This window comes from Mus pahari, chromosome 21 (genome assembly GCF_900095145.1).
Source record: "Mus pahari chromosome 21, PAHARI_EIJ_v1.1, whole genome shotgun sequence".
NCBI lineage: Eukaryota > Metazoa > Chordata > Mammalia > Rodentia > Muridae > Mus > Mus pahari.
Genome location: NC_034610.1, coordinates 41,330,563 through 41,347,981, shown reverse-complemented (window position 1 = coordinate 41,347,981; position 17,419 = coordinate 41,330,563). Strand labels below are relative to the sequence as shown.

The window sequence follows — 17,419 nt, the reverse complement described above, 5'->3', positions numbered from 1 at the left end:
CTTGCTTCTTCATGAAACACACACACACACACACACACACACACACACACACACGGGAGAAACAGCCAGTATTTGCTGTATGCAAACTTTTTTTTTTCACTTGAGCCTGGGGGAGGGGGGAAGAAAAGAAAAGAAAAAAAGGAAAGAAAAACTTATGTGAAAAATGCTTAGCTAGGAAGATTCACTGCCGGATTGCAGACGCAATATTGACATGCATGTCGTAGCTAAAAGAGAACTTCAGCTTTAACTCTTGGAGAAATGGGCTTGTTGGAAAATTGGGGTGAAAGAGCTTTGCGTGATTTCATAGAACACGATTATTAATAGGATGGCGTCAATTATAGAGTTATAAAAAGCCCAGTGCACCGTGCATCTTAATTTTACCTGTCCTGCTTGGAAATAGAACTTAACAGAGTTGAGCCATTCGGAGTCCTTCTCAGTCAGCACTATGTGCCAGATTCCAGGGCAGCCCTTGGGCAAACCTACCTGCTTGTTCTGACTGTGAAGGTGGGCTTTAGGATGAGACTCAAAGCACAAAAAGGGACCGTTCTTTTGAAGCAAGGTTTGCCATAAGACCACGGACTGCCATTTCCTTAGTCTCTCCATAGGGTCAGTATGAGTCTGCTTGTTCTTGGCTGAGGATATAAGCTGCTCTTAAAAGCATGAAAACGTGACAGGAAACAACCACCTAACTCCTCTCTCACCTGGGAAGATCTGACACTGACAATATTTCTCTTCTGCTTGATTATGTAAGGCTATCCTTGACACCCACTGAATATGGGTTTGGTCGGCTTAAAGACTCAGCTCACCCAGGCTGTTAAAATCATTTTATACTGAGGTCCCTGACACCTAATGCATGGGACAGCGGCAGCTCAGAATTCTGGAAAAATGGGGCACGCTTGGGAGGGAACGTGTTATGAAGGTTGTAATTTGACCTTTGAGTCAAACTCGGAGCAAAATTTAAATATTATTGGAAGCCTCAAGGTAGGTTTCCACCCCCCCCCTCTTCCACCCAGAACTGCAAACCAGTCAGAATCTATTTGAGATTAAGCTAGAAGATGTGTCTATCCTTAGCGCCTTTGCTCAGAAATAAAATCCGTCACTTGAAATAAAGGTAATTTATATTTAATGCCGCCCCATCAATCACTCAGTATAATATTCTAGTCCATCTCCTTTTAAGTAGTTGAACCAGAAACACTTTTCTTCCCCCCCCCACCTCCACCCAGTGAGAAAGATTTAATATTGATAACCTCCCTAGCCAAAGATCACTGGGACTAGATGCAGCAACAAAAACAAAAACAAAAAAACCAGCAACAAAAACACCGTGACAACTTCTCAGCCTTTGATTAAACCACACCAAGAGGCAATCTACAAAGGTAACCACCAGCATTATGTCAATTATCCTAAATCCTGCTTTCCCTTAAGCTCATAGTGACCTGTTTTAGTGTCCTGAAACTTATCCTTTGAAAGCTTACTCTCAATAACAAGTGGAACGTAAAGACAACCTCCCACCCCCCCCAAATGACTGACTTTTAGAAAACAAGTTTATTTCTTAACTTTTTATTGACATTGGCAAATTAAAATAGAATAAATTAACAAGTATTTTCTCAAAAAAATGTTTTGTACAAAAATACTGTCAAAATTTCCTAAAAAGCTTTCAACACAGTAGTATCTTTTCATGTACTGAATATAACTATTAGCACAGTGTCAAAAATGTTGAAGACAGAAACAAAATAAAAAAATCTGTGAAATGTTTGCCACTGACGACATTCCACACCCTATTATTGTCTGTACACATTGGGGAGGGGAGACAGCCAACTTGAAAGTGAACAGTCTGAGGTTTCCTGATGCAAAAGGGTTTGGCCCACATGTTTAATCTTCCAGTTTAGCATATTTGAAAACTTAAGTCTGTACTCGAATGCATAGTTAAAAAAAAAAAAAATGAAGCGAGATGGCAGTTTGTGCAGTAATATCTGCCCTTCAGAGTTCATGCAGCCAGCAAATGAAATTTTTCCTTTCACTCATAAATCTGAACGCAGCGCAGTCATTTGAAACCATCTACAAAATCCACAAGATTAAGCAGTTTGCCAAGCTTAATATCTAACAGTTGAGCACGGGAGAAACTGAGGAAATAAAGGAGTAAAAACAATCAACAAAAAAGACCAAGTTAGCTAGATATTTCAACTACAGAAGGGAGGTGAATGTCAAGGCTACAAAAATGAAACAAGAACAGGGAAAAGTGGCAGCAATCTTTTTTTTTTTTTAAACCAATTTGTACAAGTTTATAGTTTACTTTCTTTCCAGGTTCTCAAACCTTTCAGGATCTGAAAAGTGAGATACTGCGTCTAAGGGAATGTTTTTGTTTTTTTGTTTTGTTTTTTTTTTAATTCACACCGAAGAAGTTGGGGGTAGGGGGTGGGGAGGGTGATTTCTTTCGCCCCGCGAGGTTAACCGAGTCAACAGCTGACTCTGCTGGGCTGCTGCTTGCACACGAAGTCCGTCATAAAATCAAACTCATTTTGGCCCAGCCAGAGTTCGGGCAGCTCCTTGATGCGGTCCAAACCCATTTCTATCACTAAGGACATAAGCACTTCCTCGTCGATGAAATCAGTGTCTATGACATTGGGCGGCAGCATTGCTGCGGGGACGTGAGCCACCGAGGCGGGCATGGTGCTGCCACCGCCGCTGCCGCCCGCGCTGCTGCCACCCGCGCCACCCGAGGTGCCGCCGGAGCCGCCTGGGGTGCCGCTGCCACCCGCACCGCCAGGGGTGCTGCTGCCTCCGCTGTGCTTGGGGTTGCAATCTCGGAAGTGCTGGTTTGTCCCGTTCATCTGGTGGCCTGCAGTGGGGTGCAAATCCGGCATGTAGTGGTTGTGGGGGTAGGGGTGATGGTTGAAATACTGGTTGTTGAGCTTCTGCAGCTGCATGCTGGCCGGCAGGGAGCCTCCCTGGCTGGCCACCGGGGGACCCATGAACTGGGAGTTGTTAAACCTGGCGGCCGGGGCCAGAGCACTCGGGGGGTGCCCCCCGTTCACAGTCCCCGGCCCCATGGCGTGCCTGATGCCGCTCGTGGCATTCATGTTGCCCGCGCCGTAGTGTATGTGCTCGCCCATGAGGGCGTTGAAGGCGTGCTGGGGCTGCTGCTGCTGGTGATGATGCGGGCTCGGGAACTGCCCCATGCCCATGCGGTGGGCAGGGTGGTGGTGCAGCCCGTTGGTGCCGTCGGGGAAGCGCCCGTGGTTCATGGCCATCATATGGTCTGCCATTTCCAGTCCTGAAAGCGAAACGAGCAGACGCTGAGACCCGCGCCACACGTGTCGCCCACCAGAGCGCACCCCACTTCTGTAGCCCCCCCCCCGGACCCGCGCGCACGTCTCAAGCTGCAGACCACCCCCCTCCCCCCCGAGAGAGCCCACACCCCCCTGGGTTCCCTGAAGTGGCCTAATAAAGGAAGTGCCCCGGAGCCGGGCCGCGAACTTCAGGCATTCAATCAGCCCTCCTCACCCTGTGGTTGCACATCCTGTTGTTATTCCCCAGCTCCGCCTAGCGCTTGTCCCCGGGGCCAGCCCTGCCCTCGGAGGACGAGGCTGGCAGCAGCCCTGGCTAGAGCTTCGCCCGCTGCGCTCACCTTCCGTCTTTGCGATTTCTGCTCGGAACACCGAAGGCGGGCTCGTCGGGTCCAGGACCGGCTCAGCAGCACATAGAGGGACAGCCGATGGAAAGGGCTGCGAGGCGCTCGCCGGTGCGAGGTTGGCGCCGAGGGTCTTGCAGCAGCCGCTGGAGCAAATTCCGAGCCGTTCCCTTTTCTTTGCCTCCGCTGCCCTAGCCGCTCCGCAGGACCGCCAGGCAGCTGCCAACAATGAGCTGTGTTTCTCCGGGCTTTGGCCACTGTTAATATAAGGATCTGGGGAAGGGCGGAGCGACAGCTTCCCCGGAGGCAAGCGCAAACACGCGGAGCCCGGAACTTCGGCACCCTGGATCGGGTCCCCTCGGCCGCGGCCGCGAGTCCGCGCTGCACGTGCGCCGCGGCTGCGCGCCCCGGCGCCGCCCAGCCGGTTCCCCGGACTCCGGTGGCTTTCTGCCTCCCAAAGGCGACGTTGTGCCTGCCACCTCAGGGACACGGAGCTCGTCCTCCCGGCCACCCAGGGCACGGAAGCATCTACAGGAGAGGAGCAAGGAGCACTCCCCGCCTCCTTCTGGCCAGATCTCCCCACCCCCAGCTCGCTCACCCGGCTTACCTAGTGATCTGCCCTGCCCTCTACAGGAAAAAGGGGTTCGCTCAGCCTCCTTGCCCTGCAGAGTTTTCTTAGGTGCCAAACTCTCCCCAACCTGCGAGGAATGGCTATGCTTTCCCGAGTTTGATTTTTTTTTTTTTTTAAAGCCCTGGGCCGATCGTGTCCTGTCCTCTGAGCGCGCTTTCCCGAGCCGCGCCTTTGTGTTTGGGTTTGTGTTTTTTTGTTTTGATTTTTTTTTTTTTAATACAGGCAGCATGTACACCTAACTGAGGTATTTTTCTTAGTGTGGATGCACCCCCTGATTCCCCACCCCTCACCCCCGTTCCGCACCTCCACTCTTTTCAAGGACAGGGGTTGGGGCGGGGAGCGGCAGCGGCTGCAGGTGGACCGAGCGCGCTCACAGGCCGGGGAGGCTCCACTCCCGGGTTTCTAGGATCCGCTCCGCACTTTCCGGCCTGCTCCACGCTCCGGGAGTACGTGTGCTTCTGCTAAGTTTGCGTTTGCAGCTCTTGGTAGCTTTGGCATCCGAGCTGAGGCGTCCCTGCTCTGTAAACAAACTCAGCGATCCTCGTCCCCAGATCCACCTTTTTGCACATACACAGTTACTTGCTTCTGCTGTTGCCCTTGATCCAAGAGGTGGGGGGTGTGTGCAAACTTGCACAGCCTCCCTCCGGGCTCTTGCCTGACGGTTTGGGGTTGATTTAGAAGCAAACGGGTTTGTAATTAAGAAATTCGAGGGCTGAGTAAAGCTGCTGCTGCTGAAAAAGGAAAACAGATAGATAGCTTGGTAATCGCTTTGTAAATAAAGTCGTTTTGGAAGTGGGCACGTAGCAGCACGTCCTGTATGGCACAGTGCGCGCACACACGGCTAGGAGTCTTCCTTTTCAGTGAAATTGTTCAGTGGAGCAATAGGCGGTGATAATAATAACCTTGCTTGCAGAACGAAGCACAACGAGCCCGATCGCCCATTTGGCTCATTGACTTGCAAATAAAACCCCTAACACTGGTCTGGGCCACTATCCAGTCCTAGCTCTCTTGCTTTGCGAGTTATTTTTCCTACACCAGGAGGAGGCTGCTTGGAGCGTGTATCTCTCTCTTTAAGTGGTGAAATCGAGTTTAGCGCTCCGAATAAGGACTTCTGAGTAGGGTTGTTTCTTCATAACTCGATGTCCACGGACGACTTCCTGCTGTAAAGAGCCAGTACCCCTCCCCCATCTCGTTTCTTTTTCGCCCTTCTAGCTCACAGTCTCAGTCTCTCTCTCTCTCTCTCTCTCTCTCTCTCTCTCTCTCTCTCTCTCTCTCTCTCTCCTGTATTTCTTGAGAAATGGAAATTCTGATATATTGCCCGCCCCATTCAGTCTTTTTTTTTTGTCTTTTTTTTTTTTTGCATTACTCCTGTCTTCCCCAAGTCGGTCCTTTTCATGCACCCCAAACAAAACCCCTTCTCTCTTCCTCTCTACCCCTTTTTCAGACTGTCCAGCATTTATAACCCTATATGCAAATTATTTTTGAAACCTCAAGAATGTTTACTTTTTGGAGAAGTGAGCAAGAGATACATGGCTTTCAGTTCTAACAATTCTCTCTTTGGTCCAGCTCCTAGTTTGGCCTGTATGTCATGAACATGAAGCTGAGAAACCAAGAGGTTTTGAAGGAGATCAGAAGGGACACTTGCTATCAAAAACCTGCATTCCAAAATCTTGGCCAAGTCAAGATAATTTTTTTTTAATAGATTATTTACTTCCTTTTCGTATCCTGCAGTCTTGCGACACAAGGAACGGCTTTTGAACGTCTAATCTAAATTCCTCTTGCAGCCATTAAGGGAAGGTACCCCACTAGTGAGCTCCAATGTTTCTGCAGACTGTTGGGCAATCTCTGGAAAGGTCACCTGCCCATTCTCCACCAGTAAAAAGGAAAATAAATACTTCTGAGTCGAGCTGGATGGGATGCAGAATGCGTTGCTCATTTATTCTCCCAATTCATGTTCTCTGAATTCCAGGAACTTCTTAGTGCCCTAAGATGTAAAGATGGCAACTCATGCTTAGAAGGAGATCTCAGATAACCAAGTTTGGGTACACCCATCATCCCAGAGTGTACCGGAGGGATACCATACCGTGTCTCAGAGGCACTGGGAGGCTTCCCAGCGGGCATAGTAAACTAGTTAAAACCAGAGGATGAGTAAACATTTGGTTGCATGGGTCGAAGAGGTCCGGCAAGGAAGAAAGAAGCAAGCTGGAGAGATGAGTCCTAAGGGCCAAACTCTTTTTGGGTCCAAATTACAGTTGGGTCCTTAGGCCCCCGGGTTTCCAGGCTGAGAATTCGGATTGGGTCCCAGCACCACAGAGAAGCGGGCGAAAGCTTATGAAGCTCTGAGGTAGTATTGTGGAGCGCAGTGCGGAAAAGGAAGTCTTGAAACAGGGAGTCCAGGTTGGGGGTGGTTGTGTTTATAGTTATCAACAAATACAGGAAGTTCCCTGAGGTTTCTCCCAGGAAACTGGGGAGGTGTGGCCAGCGAGCACTAGACAGTTGTAGTAGCTTCCTAGGATTGACATAGTAGAACACCAGGCCTAAGCAACAAAAAGTTATTGTCTGATTTATATTAGGGAGCTGGAAGTCCAAAATCAAGAGTTGGCAGGACTGGTCCTGTCCATCTTGTATCTTCTGGCAGGTTGCTGGCAGCACTTGGTCAATCCATCCCTGCCATTTTTTGTTTCTGCCCTTGTCTTCACATAGTATTTCCCAGCGTGTGTCTCTCTGCGCCACCACTTTCTAAGGACGTCACTTGTAACTGGATCGATCGTCACGACCTCATTTGGCCTTGATGACCTCTGAATATATCCTATACTCAAGTCAGATCACATTCTGAGGCACAGGAGATTAAGGCTATACCTAGGTTTTTAGAAAAAGCCAGCTCCAACCCATAATAACAGTGAAGAACTTAAGAGATCTAAGATCCCAGATCATGAAGAAGAAACTCTTTAGAGTTCTTTTCCCAGACACTCCGAAGGCCCTTGTTCACATTTCTGCGACTCGGCTCAAATTCCACCCAGAGGTCTTGCTCAGCATCCCATCCAAGGACTAAGATGCCTTTTGTTGAGTACCTCACCCTATTTTCTACTTTTCTCCGTGGTATTTGTTCCCACCTGGTACTTTGCCTAGTCAATGAACTTAACTGTGAACTGCCTTTCCCCACTAGGAACAGGGCTCCAGGAAAGCAGAGACCAGTAAGTTTGTCGGCTGTAGATATGAATCAAGTCTAATTAGATGTTCAGCAACAATGAATGAATGGGTGAGTCAATGAATCGGTGAATAAAGATTGATACATCTTAGAATAGCTATCAAGGGAACCAAAGTGAAAAGTGAGGGAAGAGCCTTCAAGAGGTTGCTTTTAAGCGAGAGGTAGAAAAATCCAGCAGAGGGCTGGGCGTGGGGGTGGCTTAATTGGTAGACTACATGCATAACAGGGACCTTGAGTTTCATCTCTAATACCTTGTTAACGGCATGGGGCACGTGTCTAATCGTCATACTTGGGAGGTATCAAGAGTTCAAGGTCATCCTTGGCTACATAGAAAGTTTTGAGTCCAGCCTGAGCTATGCGACCCTATCTGAACAACAACAGCAATGACAACAACAACTCTCCGGTGGGAAGAGAACAGCTGCTCACCACAGTGTGAACCTTGGCCTATCTTTCACTTAAGCAAGAATGTCATCTGTTGAAGGCAGGTAGCTCACCAGGGGCTCATTGGCAGCCTAGAAACAGAAGTGGAATCAGGCCTACTGGTGTGGGTTTTTTGACTGACACAGAGCTTTTAAGAGTGAGCCTCCAATGCCGGGCGTGGTGGCGCACGTCTTTAATCCCAGCACTCGGGAGGCAGAGGCAGGCGGATTTCTGAGTTCGAGGCCAGCCTGGTCTACAGAGTGAGTTCCAGGACAGCCAAGGCTACACAGAGAAACCCTGTCTCAAAAAACCAAAAAAAAAAAAAAAAAAAAAAAAAAAAAAAAAAAAAAAAAAAAAAAAAAAAAGAGTGAGCCTCCAGTTTAGCTAAAAGCTAAGCTTAAAACAAACAAAAAACTAATAATGTAAAAAACCTCATTCTTGCATGTGTGGTGTGGGTGGTGAGGGATCTAAGACACTGTTTTATGCTTTACCTAGATTACCTTTCTTAATCCTTAGAAAATAGGGATGTACGAGTTTTTTTAAAGGAGGACTTTGAGATTCAAAGAGGTCTAAGAAAATGAAAACAAAACAACAACAAAATGGTACCTTGCTGTCGCTGTTCCAGTAAGGATAAAGGGTGCTTGGTGAGCTTTAAAGTGCTATCCAATGCCGTGGATACAGCCAATAATAAGGCTAATATTAGATGACTAGAACGGCCTTAATAAATCAGATCAGGAAGGTTATCAAAGGAAATGTATTTTCTCACAGTTGTGTAGGCTGTAAGCCCAAGGTCAAACTGTTAGTAGATAGTGTTCTGAAGCGTCTATTCAGGGTTTGCAGTTAGTCATCTTGCTTGTGTCCTCTTGTGAATTGAATGATAATACATGTTCCCTCCTACATATGCACATTGGTTTTTTTTGTTGTTGTTGTTGTTGTTTGTTTGTTTTGTTTTTTTTTGTTTTAATAAAGACTTTAGCCAGATTAGATAGGACTAGCTCAGATGGTTTCCTTTCACTGTCACTACCTCTTCAAAGGTCTTATCTACGAACAGTAACATCCTGAAGCGTTGAAAAATGGGGCCAGCCCTTCATCACAGGAATTTCGAGGGGACAGTGTTCAGCCTATTTTTTGTGTGCAAATTCATTTTAGTTAACTGACATCTTATCAGTTTGCAACCTTAACAGCAAACTAGGAGCACGCACGCTGGTTTTGAAGTCTTGTGAGGTCGGTTGAAAGCTTGAAAAGAAAAATAAAATCAGTGGCTGAATAATTCAGGAAATGCTCTATCAAAACAAGATTATATTCAGTAAGAAAAACCAGAGAGGCTCTGCAAGGACAATTACAGATTATGTGCGTATTAGATGGGAGATTATTGAATAGATGTAGCAAGTTCAGCCAAAAGAGAAAAATGTGGATCACCCGGAGCTATTGGTTGGTTGAATCAGATGCACAAAGAAGATATTATTCAAAAAGGGAACAACTTGAAATATGTTAAGGATAGGGCTATCACATGACAGAGCTGGAAATATTCCTTTTGCTGAATTTGGCTCTTCTTAAGTTGATTAATAGTTACAGAAATCAAAGAAGACTTGTTTATTTTTCTTTCTTAAAAAGAAATATATTACTGGTCAGTGGTGGCCCACGCCTTTAATCCCAGCACTTGGGCAGAGGCAGGTGGAGTTCTGAGTTCGGGGCCAGACTGGTCTACAGAGTGAGTTCCAGGACAGCCAGAGAAACCCTGTCTCGAAAAACCAAAAAAAAAAAAAAAAAAAAAGAAAGAAAAGAAAAGAAATATATTTTAAGGAGATGAGAAGTGGGACCTGGAAGAACTATTTAATCTGGAGGGGAAAAAAAGGCTGTCGGGTGACTTGATACATGTGTTTCTGGTATGCACATAGAGAGAGGAACATGGTGGATCCTTTACAGATGTTTTCTTTTTCCACTGAGAGAGGGAAGGGAGACAGACAGAGAGACAGAGAAGAGAAAAGCTGATTAGAGAAGGGAGCTTGGTCAGGGCTTCCCATCCTGGACCCCTTAGATGTAGAATATCTACAGCTTTGCTTTTATGTGCCTATTGTATTGTTTTATTTTGTTTCAAAACATTGCCCTGGTGTTAAATAGTTATGAAAAAGAATGTTTTGGATAACACCTAAAAAAAGAACTCATGTAGTTGTTACCTGTAGATAGGGCTTCAAAAAGGAACATTTACCCCAATTCTTTCATTTTCTAGATGAGAAATTGAAGGTCGTGAGAGGTTAAGTGAGAGTTCCTCATGACTCCCAGGATTTCCAAAAATAGTGCTCACAGTCAGAGGAGCATGTTCAGATGGGCAGGAGCAAAACAGATACAATGTGCTGACTGGCTGGACCTGCCTGTCCTAAGGCCTACATTCTGATAATTAACTGAGCTGTAGGACACAGTAACAGTATCTGTAGGAATGTCTACTTTTATGCAAAAGTATGAAGCCAACTCATTTAAAATTATTTTCCATTAGTGGTTCTGCTTGTGGGTCCTGAGAGGCAGTTGCAGACGTCTAAGAGGTTAGCTTACTTGTTAACTCACTGGTACATACTCTTGCTGGATGGCTGGGCTTACAGCTTATAGTTGGCAGTTTTGTCTTGTTTTGTTTGGGATTTTTGAAACAGAGTGTCACACTGTAGCCAAGACTGGTCTCAAAAATCTTCCTGCCTCGGTTGTCTCCTGAGCACTGGACTGACTTATGTAACTGTGCCATCACATCTGGCCTTAAATGCTTTATTTTCTTTGTCCTGTCTGTCTGTCTTTCAAGATAAAAGACTAGTGGTCCCGAGTAAAATAAATCAGTAGAATATAAATAGAGAAATGTGGCCACCACAATTATTTTTCAAAAGACTTATGATAATGTTCACCACATCCAGAAGGTACATTTGCCAAAGGAATTTTTTTTAAGGAGTTTTTGAAGGATTGTTTATTATGTATACAGCATTCGGCCTGCATGTATCCCTGCAGGCCAGAAGAGGGCATTGGATCCCATTACAGATGGTTGTGAGCCACCATGTGGGTGCTGAGAATTGAACTCAGGACCTCTGGAAGAGTAGATAGTGCTCTTAACCTCTGAGCCATCTCTCCAGCCCCGAATATTTTTATACTGTAGAAACACATAGTTCTTGATGTAAAATTTCAGTGCTAAGAATTACAATGACTACCTAACTTAGTCTTCAACTTATTAAGAACAATCTAACTGCTGTATGGAATAATTGTTAAGGTATGTTTCTGATTTATAGCCTGAAACTATTCTTTTGATCTGGGTATTACAAACAAAGTACACATGTTAATTTTTAAGAAAATCTCAATTGATTTTTGTTTAAATACTTTATCTTCCTAGCTAATTTTGAAGTATGAAGCTGAGGAACCAACCCCCCCCACCCCAGGAAATGGAAACATTTTGTCAATTTCTGATCTGGTGATATGTAGTTATATCTAATATATTTAGAATGTATTTAATTCAAAATCCAAAAAGATATATTCTCATATATTCTCAATTTTGAATTTTTCAATAAATTATGCAAAAAATGAGTAAAAGCAAGCTTTACAAACAAATTTCAGCTACACATAAACATAAAACATATTTGATATGAACTCTCATATTTTTATGCATCATGAAAAAAAATTTTTTTAATGACCTGAAAATGCCTACATGCTTCAGAGATCCTGATGGAGATGATTCACATGACAGAGATGTTACCAAAAAAAAAATTGTTAAGTTCAAGCCAGTGATTCTTAAGAATAACAGAAAACCCAAAAGAAAGAACTCCTCCAGAGTCTTGAACATTTAGTAACTGATTTGTATTAGTTTTATGGAGATGAAAATAGAAAATGACAGTGACATCCTTACATTCACCCCTCTTGTGCAACTACATTATCAGGACACATTTTACATGCTAACAAAAAAATGGAATTGGAAAACCAGTAACATCTGAAATGAGCAGCATTCCCACAGCACGCTTTGCGGGGACTCAGTAGCAACTGCTGCCTCATACACTTCTTCTGTCGAGCTCAGTGTACTGTGCAATGCAATTCTTTTATTTGGTCCATCCTAAAAAACTAGAATTAAGGGGTAAACTGAGTAACATCAGTAAAGTGCTCATGGGAGTTCCATGCCCAGGGCTCCTGTCAAAAAATCTGGGCATGGGGATGCCCATGCACTTGTGATCCCAGTGCTGGGGAGGGGACGGCGGGAGGCTCCTCTGGACACACTGACCAACCCATGTGGCCTAACTGAGGAGTTCCAGACCAATCCGAGACTCTGTCTCTAAAGAAGTGGATGCCACGAACGAGGTTACCCTCTGGTCTCCACATGTACCCACACACTTAGGCGTGCATGCCCTTTACCCACTGGGCCAACCTATCTGTCCCAAATTACCCAAAGATTGCTTCTTTTCTTTCACCCCCACCGCACCCTGCACAGTGTTTCACTATTTGTTCCTGGCTCTCTTGGAGCTCACTCTGTTGACCAGGCTGGCCTCGGATTCACAGAGATCCACCTGCCTCTGCAGGGAATAAAGGTGGATGCCACTAAATCTGGCTTAAACGAAAGATTTCTTGAAGTGGAAAAGAGAACTAAAAAAATCAGGACTGTGAAGGTGACACGAAGGTCAATAAAATATATAGCAGTTTGGGTGATATTCACTATAAATGCTGTAGATCTTGTGATTATTATTATGAATAATTTGAATTAATGGGTGAGCTAGAAAAAGAATAGGAAAGCTAATTCACTGGGAAGTTTTACATTACAAAATTCCTTTTCAAAATGCAAGTGTTCCCCCTACCTCCATATCAAACAAACAGGTGATCTGTGAATTCTTTTTTTTTTTTTTTTTTTGGTCATTTTTTTTCTTATTTCTTTTTTAATTCTGAATAGTAGTTTGGCAGAATTCTTACATGTCTTGGGAAATAATTGCATAAGAATATGTACGTTAGTATATAAGTGACTTTTGAGTTTAGATCATAGTATCTGAAACGCTTGCAGGTGTAACTTCTCTATGTATTTTAAACACACTACTCTACACCCTCTGTAGAACTTATAGGTTAAATTGATGGAGCTTCTAGAACCAGTGTGTGATGATGGCCCTGGGGAAGATCCCACAAACCTTGAAATAATGTTATCATCTGTGAGTGAGAGAAAGGGCCATAAACATTTACAAGAGAAAATCAGAGTATTTAGCAGGGAACTTCCAACTTCCTGGCCTATCCTGGACCTTGGGAGTTACAGCCTAGAAATCAAAGACGCTGCAGAAGCAAAAGCCCCTCTATCTATCAATCAATCAAGTGTTCCTCATCCATCTCTCCTCTGGCTGGTCTGAAAGCCTGTGGGGCTCAGGCGAGATGGGCCAGCTGAGCTGAAGACCAACCTTGCTTTCTAGTGGCTTGTTACTGAAAAGGCATAGGGACATCCCTGCTACCGTTGTATTACGACTGCAGTGGGTCTGTTGATGTGCTCTGAAATTCTGAGTTAGTAGAGTTGTGATTCCGGAATTAGTACAATTCACGGGTGCTTCTTCTGCTTTGTCATCCTGTGAAGCTTTGCAGCAATTTCCCAGCAGCGGATCAGGCCAGGTTCTCATTATTGCTTGACCCTGCCATGTATGTAGTCATGGGTCATTTAACCATGGGGACATGTTTTGAGAAATGCATCATTAAGAGGTTTCATCATTGTGCAAACTTTGTAGGGAGCACTTAAGTAAACTAAGAGCTAAGTTTTACTTCATCATACAATCTCTGGGGACCACTGTCTTATGCTTGTTCCGTTGGTGACAGAAGGAAGCATTGCTGTACAGGGTGTGACTGTAATGTCTTATGCTCCCCTCCCAGAGCCCCTCTTCGAATATATACTTAATATATATTGTTACTCCTTGGCCACTGTCCCTGCAGCATCAGGGACCAGGTTTCTATCTTATCCTGAGGGTTCCACCATCCAATTCCAATATGAAGTACCTGTCTGAGTATAAAAATCACGAAGCTGAAAACTCAAATTCTTTATAACGTTCTGGTGAAGACGTTGACACGTACTTTTAATTTTTTAAAATGCGATATTTTCCCCAATCTTTTTTTGGCTTGGCACTCTGTGGACCCTCCCGGTTTTCTCCATAAGAAATAATCCATGCTAACTAGTTTGGGAAGAACATTTTAGAAGCTAATTATTATATTTTCATTTTTTTTTCAGTCTTTCTTTCCTTTAAAATCATCTCAGGATTCCAGATTCTTCTGTCAGTTAAACTTGTCTTTGAGGCATTGTTCCCTGTAATAATTTATTGTTGTTGTTGTTGTTGTTGTTGTTGTTGTGTTAGAATTGCAGCTTGTCTAGATAGATCACACCAGACCAGTACAGAGGTTTATTGTGGAAGAAAAGGGTAAAAGGAGGTGACAGAGACGAAGAGGGGAAGAGAGCCAAGTTCAGGAGGGACTGAACTTTTATTTGGACTGTGCCCTAATCACGTATAGGTTAAGGTGGGCCAGGTGGATGCTGGGAATGTATGGCAACTGCCATGGCAACAGATGCACAGGTTTCTGTCACCTATGGGTGACATCATCACTGGATTAGGAAGCTTGCTTCTGATGTCAACAACTATTATTATTATTATTATTATTAGTGGTGGTGGTGGCAGTTTTGTGGCTCCTTCAGAATACACCATGAGGAGGAAGAGAATGAAATGTAAGAAAGGGATCCATGGCCAGAGGTTGGCATTGCTCATCCCATTCCCCCCACAGTTGAAGGCGACACGTAGCAGTCACACGCAGACCCCGCAGACACATGACACAACATTCCCTTAATCTCATGTAGTCACGTGTTCCCCAATTACTGGGTGTTATGGTGGGATCACACCTTCCTACGACGTGTTAATATCCAAAGTCTTATGATGCCTATGAACAGTCTTTTCTTCTTGGCTTTTGCTGCTTGGAAGGCAGGGCAGGCAAAGGAAGGAAACGAACAGAGGCTTGGAGGGAAGGGTCCAGAGTTCAGGAGACTCCATGAAGTCTGCTGTCAGAGCTCTTAGGTGATTAGATAAAGGGACAACATTGAAACCCACACACTCTCCTCACGACACAGTTTCCCTGTGTGCTACCCACTCCACAGCCCAGACTGCCAGCAGAAGGCCTCGGTCCCGAGGCTGTAACTTAGTTTTCTGTCCTACTCCATGAACTCATAACATGGACTATGTGAGTCCCGAAACCTGACACAAGGACACTAATTCAGGAAAACCATCTCGGGAAATGAAGATAGCGTCAGTAACAGATTAGAAACCATCTTAATCTCTTGACATATGGGCTTACAATTAAGCAGAGGCCAAATGCTATGATATATATTCATCTGGTTAGCCACAAAATGGGTCCACTCACTTTACAAATATCCCCGGAAAGTGTTGGTTCCCTTATCTTTGAAGAAAGGGGTTTCCGTAGTTACTGATCACGGATGGCATCACCGGAGTTCAAATCTGTGGTGTTCTGCTGGTCTTTGAACATAAGGCCTGGTGGACATCAGTTGGATCTGCCTTTGCTGTCGGAAGTCGACGGTTGCTATGATTCCCCCACTGTGGGAAAGGATCTGGGCACTGAGAGTCAGAAAGCTTTCTATTTTTTAAGAAGTCACCAAGTTATAGTGCCGTTGAAAACTCTGTGGGGTGTTTTATCTAGTAGTAAGCACACAAAATGAGACCACACACACACACACACATTTCACAATCAATTGCAAAGTATTCTCCATTGGGGCTTCTTAAACACTGATGATGATGGAGGTCGGTGTATATGCATGTATCTATTTATTTTTGCTTTGTTTTGTTTTTTTGAGACAGTCTCACTCAATAGCCCTGACTGATTAGGAACTCAATGTGTAGCCCAGGATAGCCTCAAGCTTGGGGTTGTCCTTCTGTCTCAGCCTCCTGAGTTTTAATGTTATAGATACTAAACCTAGACACTACTTTTTATTTTGTTTTGAAATACGGGTTTTGCTAGATAGCTCAGCTTGACTTTGAACTCTCTGGACAGTCCAGCCTGGCTTTAAACTCCTGGCTCTCTTGTTTTAGCTTCCCAAGTGCTGGACTTGGAGGTATGTGCTACCTGTAGTGTATATGTATGATGGGCCCTGAATAATTGTGAGAATTGTATAATCGCAGGACACGACTGATAGAAAACCTGGTAAACATCAGCCAATCTAACCCAGTTCCACTAGGAGTTATAGAAATTCTCACTAAGGGAGGCAAAGTGACTGGCCCAAGGTCATAGAGGGCAAGGATTACAGAGCAAAGCCCGAGGGAGTTGCAGAAGATTATATGAACTGTCTGCAGAGTTCATGCCCCGTTGTTTGTGTCCCATTGATGAGCCTGAAGAATCAACTGTGCAAAAGTGACCACAAGACAAACCTACCTGTAGCCCAAACCTTTGCTCACAGTACCAACCAAAGACAGCTGTCAGGAGCCCTGTTAGAGGAATGGCTGGCACTGGTTTTACCCATCTGGACCTTCTGGAAAACCAGCTCTGTATCAGAACTTGAACAGGGCTTATGGATAGGCTAACCTAATGACCGACAGTGTGTTCAGAGAGGTTAAGGGTCAAGCCTTCTTCACTACCAAAAGCACAGATCAGTCACAGTCAAGTTCTTAATGTGCTGCTTTCCTTAGGATGGGTGGAAGTTCTGGGAGGTGAAAAGCTACAATGGGAGTCATACAATGTCCACTAATCAAGTAGCCGGACATCTTCCTATCTTAATTGTGTCCCCATATCAGTGTCGTAAGTGACCACTTGACCACCTTTCTTTCCAAAGTCCCATGGTTATAGGAGAAGGTTCTTTAACTTTCCAGAATGTGAAGGTAATATATGGAATCAATGGAATGTTGGAGTGTCAATAGACACAGGAGCCACCCACTTAAGGCCGGTGCTGTAGGAGGACCACATATTTGAAAGAATGGCTGTCCAGGAAAATAGCGCAGACTACGTACACAGTAGTGGCTGGGATAATGAAGAATGCTCTATCTAATCAATGCAACCACGTTTATCTTGGGGCAGGGGAGAGTAGGGGGTGATGGGTAGGGTGGTACCACAGGGAGCTGGGAGGCCAACCAATGTCATTAAAGCATGACCTCACTTTCCAAAAGCCACACGATAATAATGAATGACTAGAATCTTAACTTTTGAGAATTGGAGTGCGGTAAATTGCCCGAAGAGGCGTCAGCTTAAAGTCAACACAGGGGCTTGACAAAATGGAATCTGAAGGGCAAGAATTTGGTAAAGTTTCTCTGCGCTGGCCACAAACGGCAAAAGTTTGGGCCCCTAGAGAAGTGTCTTCATGTTGGGAGGGAAGTCATTGCTCTGTGGCTTAATAATGACCTTTGGTCAACTGTCCCTATTGTCTCCGCTTCGTTTCTGTTATATACTATCATCACAAGAAGCAAGGAGAAAAGTGGTTAATTTTTTTTTTTACAATCCCAGGTTATAATCCATCACTGAAGGGAAGTCAACACAGTAGGGCTTTGAAGCAGTTGGTCCGTATCCAGGGAGA

At 44.7% G+C, this 17,419-nt stretch overlaps 1 protein-coding gene across 1 annotated transcript; it reads right to left on the bottom strand.

The window, feature by feature from the left end:
• Nucleotides 1-1,523: 1,523 nt before the first annotated feature.
• On the bottom strand, nucleotides 1,524-3,887 carry Cited2 (Cbp/p300 interacting transactivator with Glu/Asp rich carboxy-terminal domain 2). The gene is made up of 2 exons (XM_021221190.2): nucleotides 3,626-3,887; nucleotides 1,524-3,271 (listed from the first exon to the last, which is right to left on the bottom strand). Exon 2 carries the CDS (start codon nucleotides 3,261-3,263, stop codon nucleotides 2,454-2,456), a length of 810 nt encoding a protein of 269 aa, XP_021076849.1. The 5' UTR covers nucleotides 3,264-3,271; nucleotides 3,626-3,887; the 3' UTR covers nucleotides 1,524-2,453.
• Nucleotides 3,888-17,419: the final 13,532 nt, after the last annotated feature.

Bases quoted from the DNA above. Each gene is read 5' to 3' on its own strand.
- Cited2 (XM_021221190.2), bottom strand. From the start codon at position 3,263: ATGGCAGACCATATGATGGCCATGAACCACGGGCGCTTCCCCGACGGC.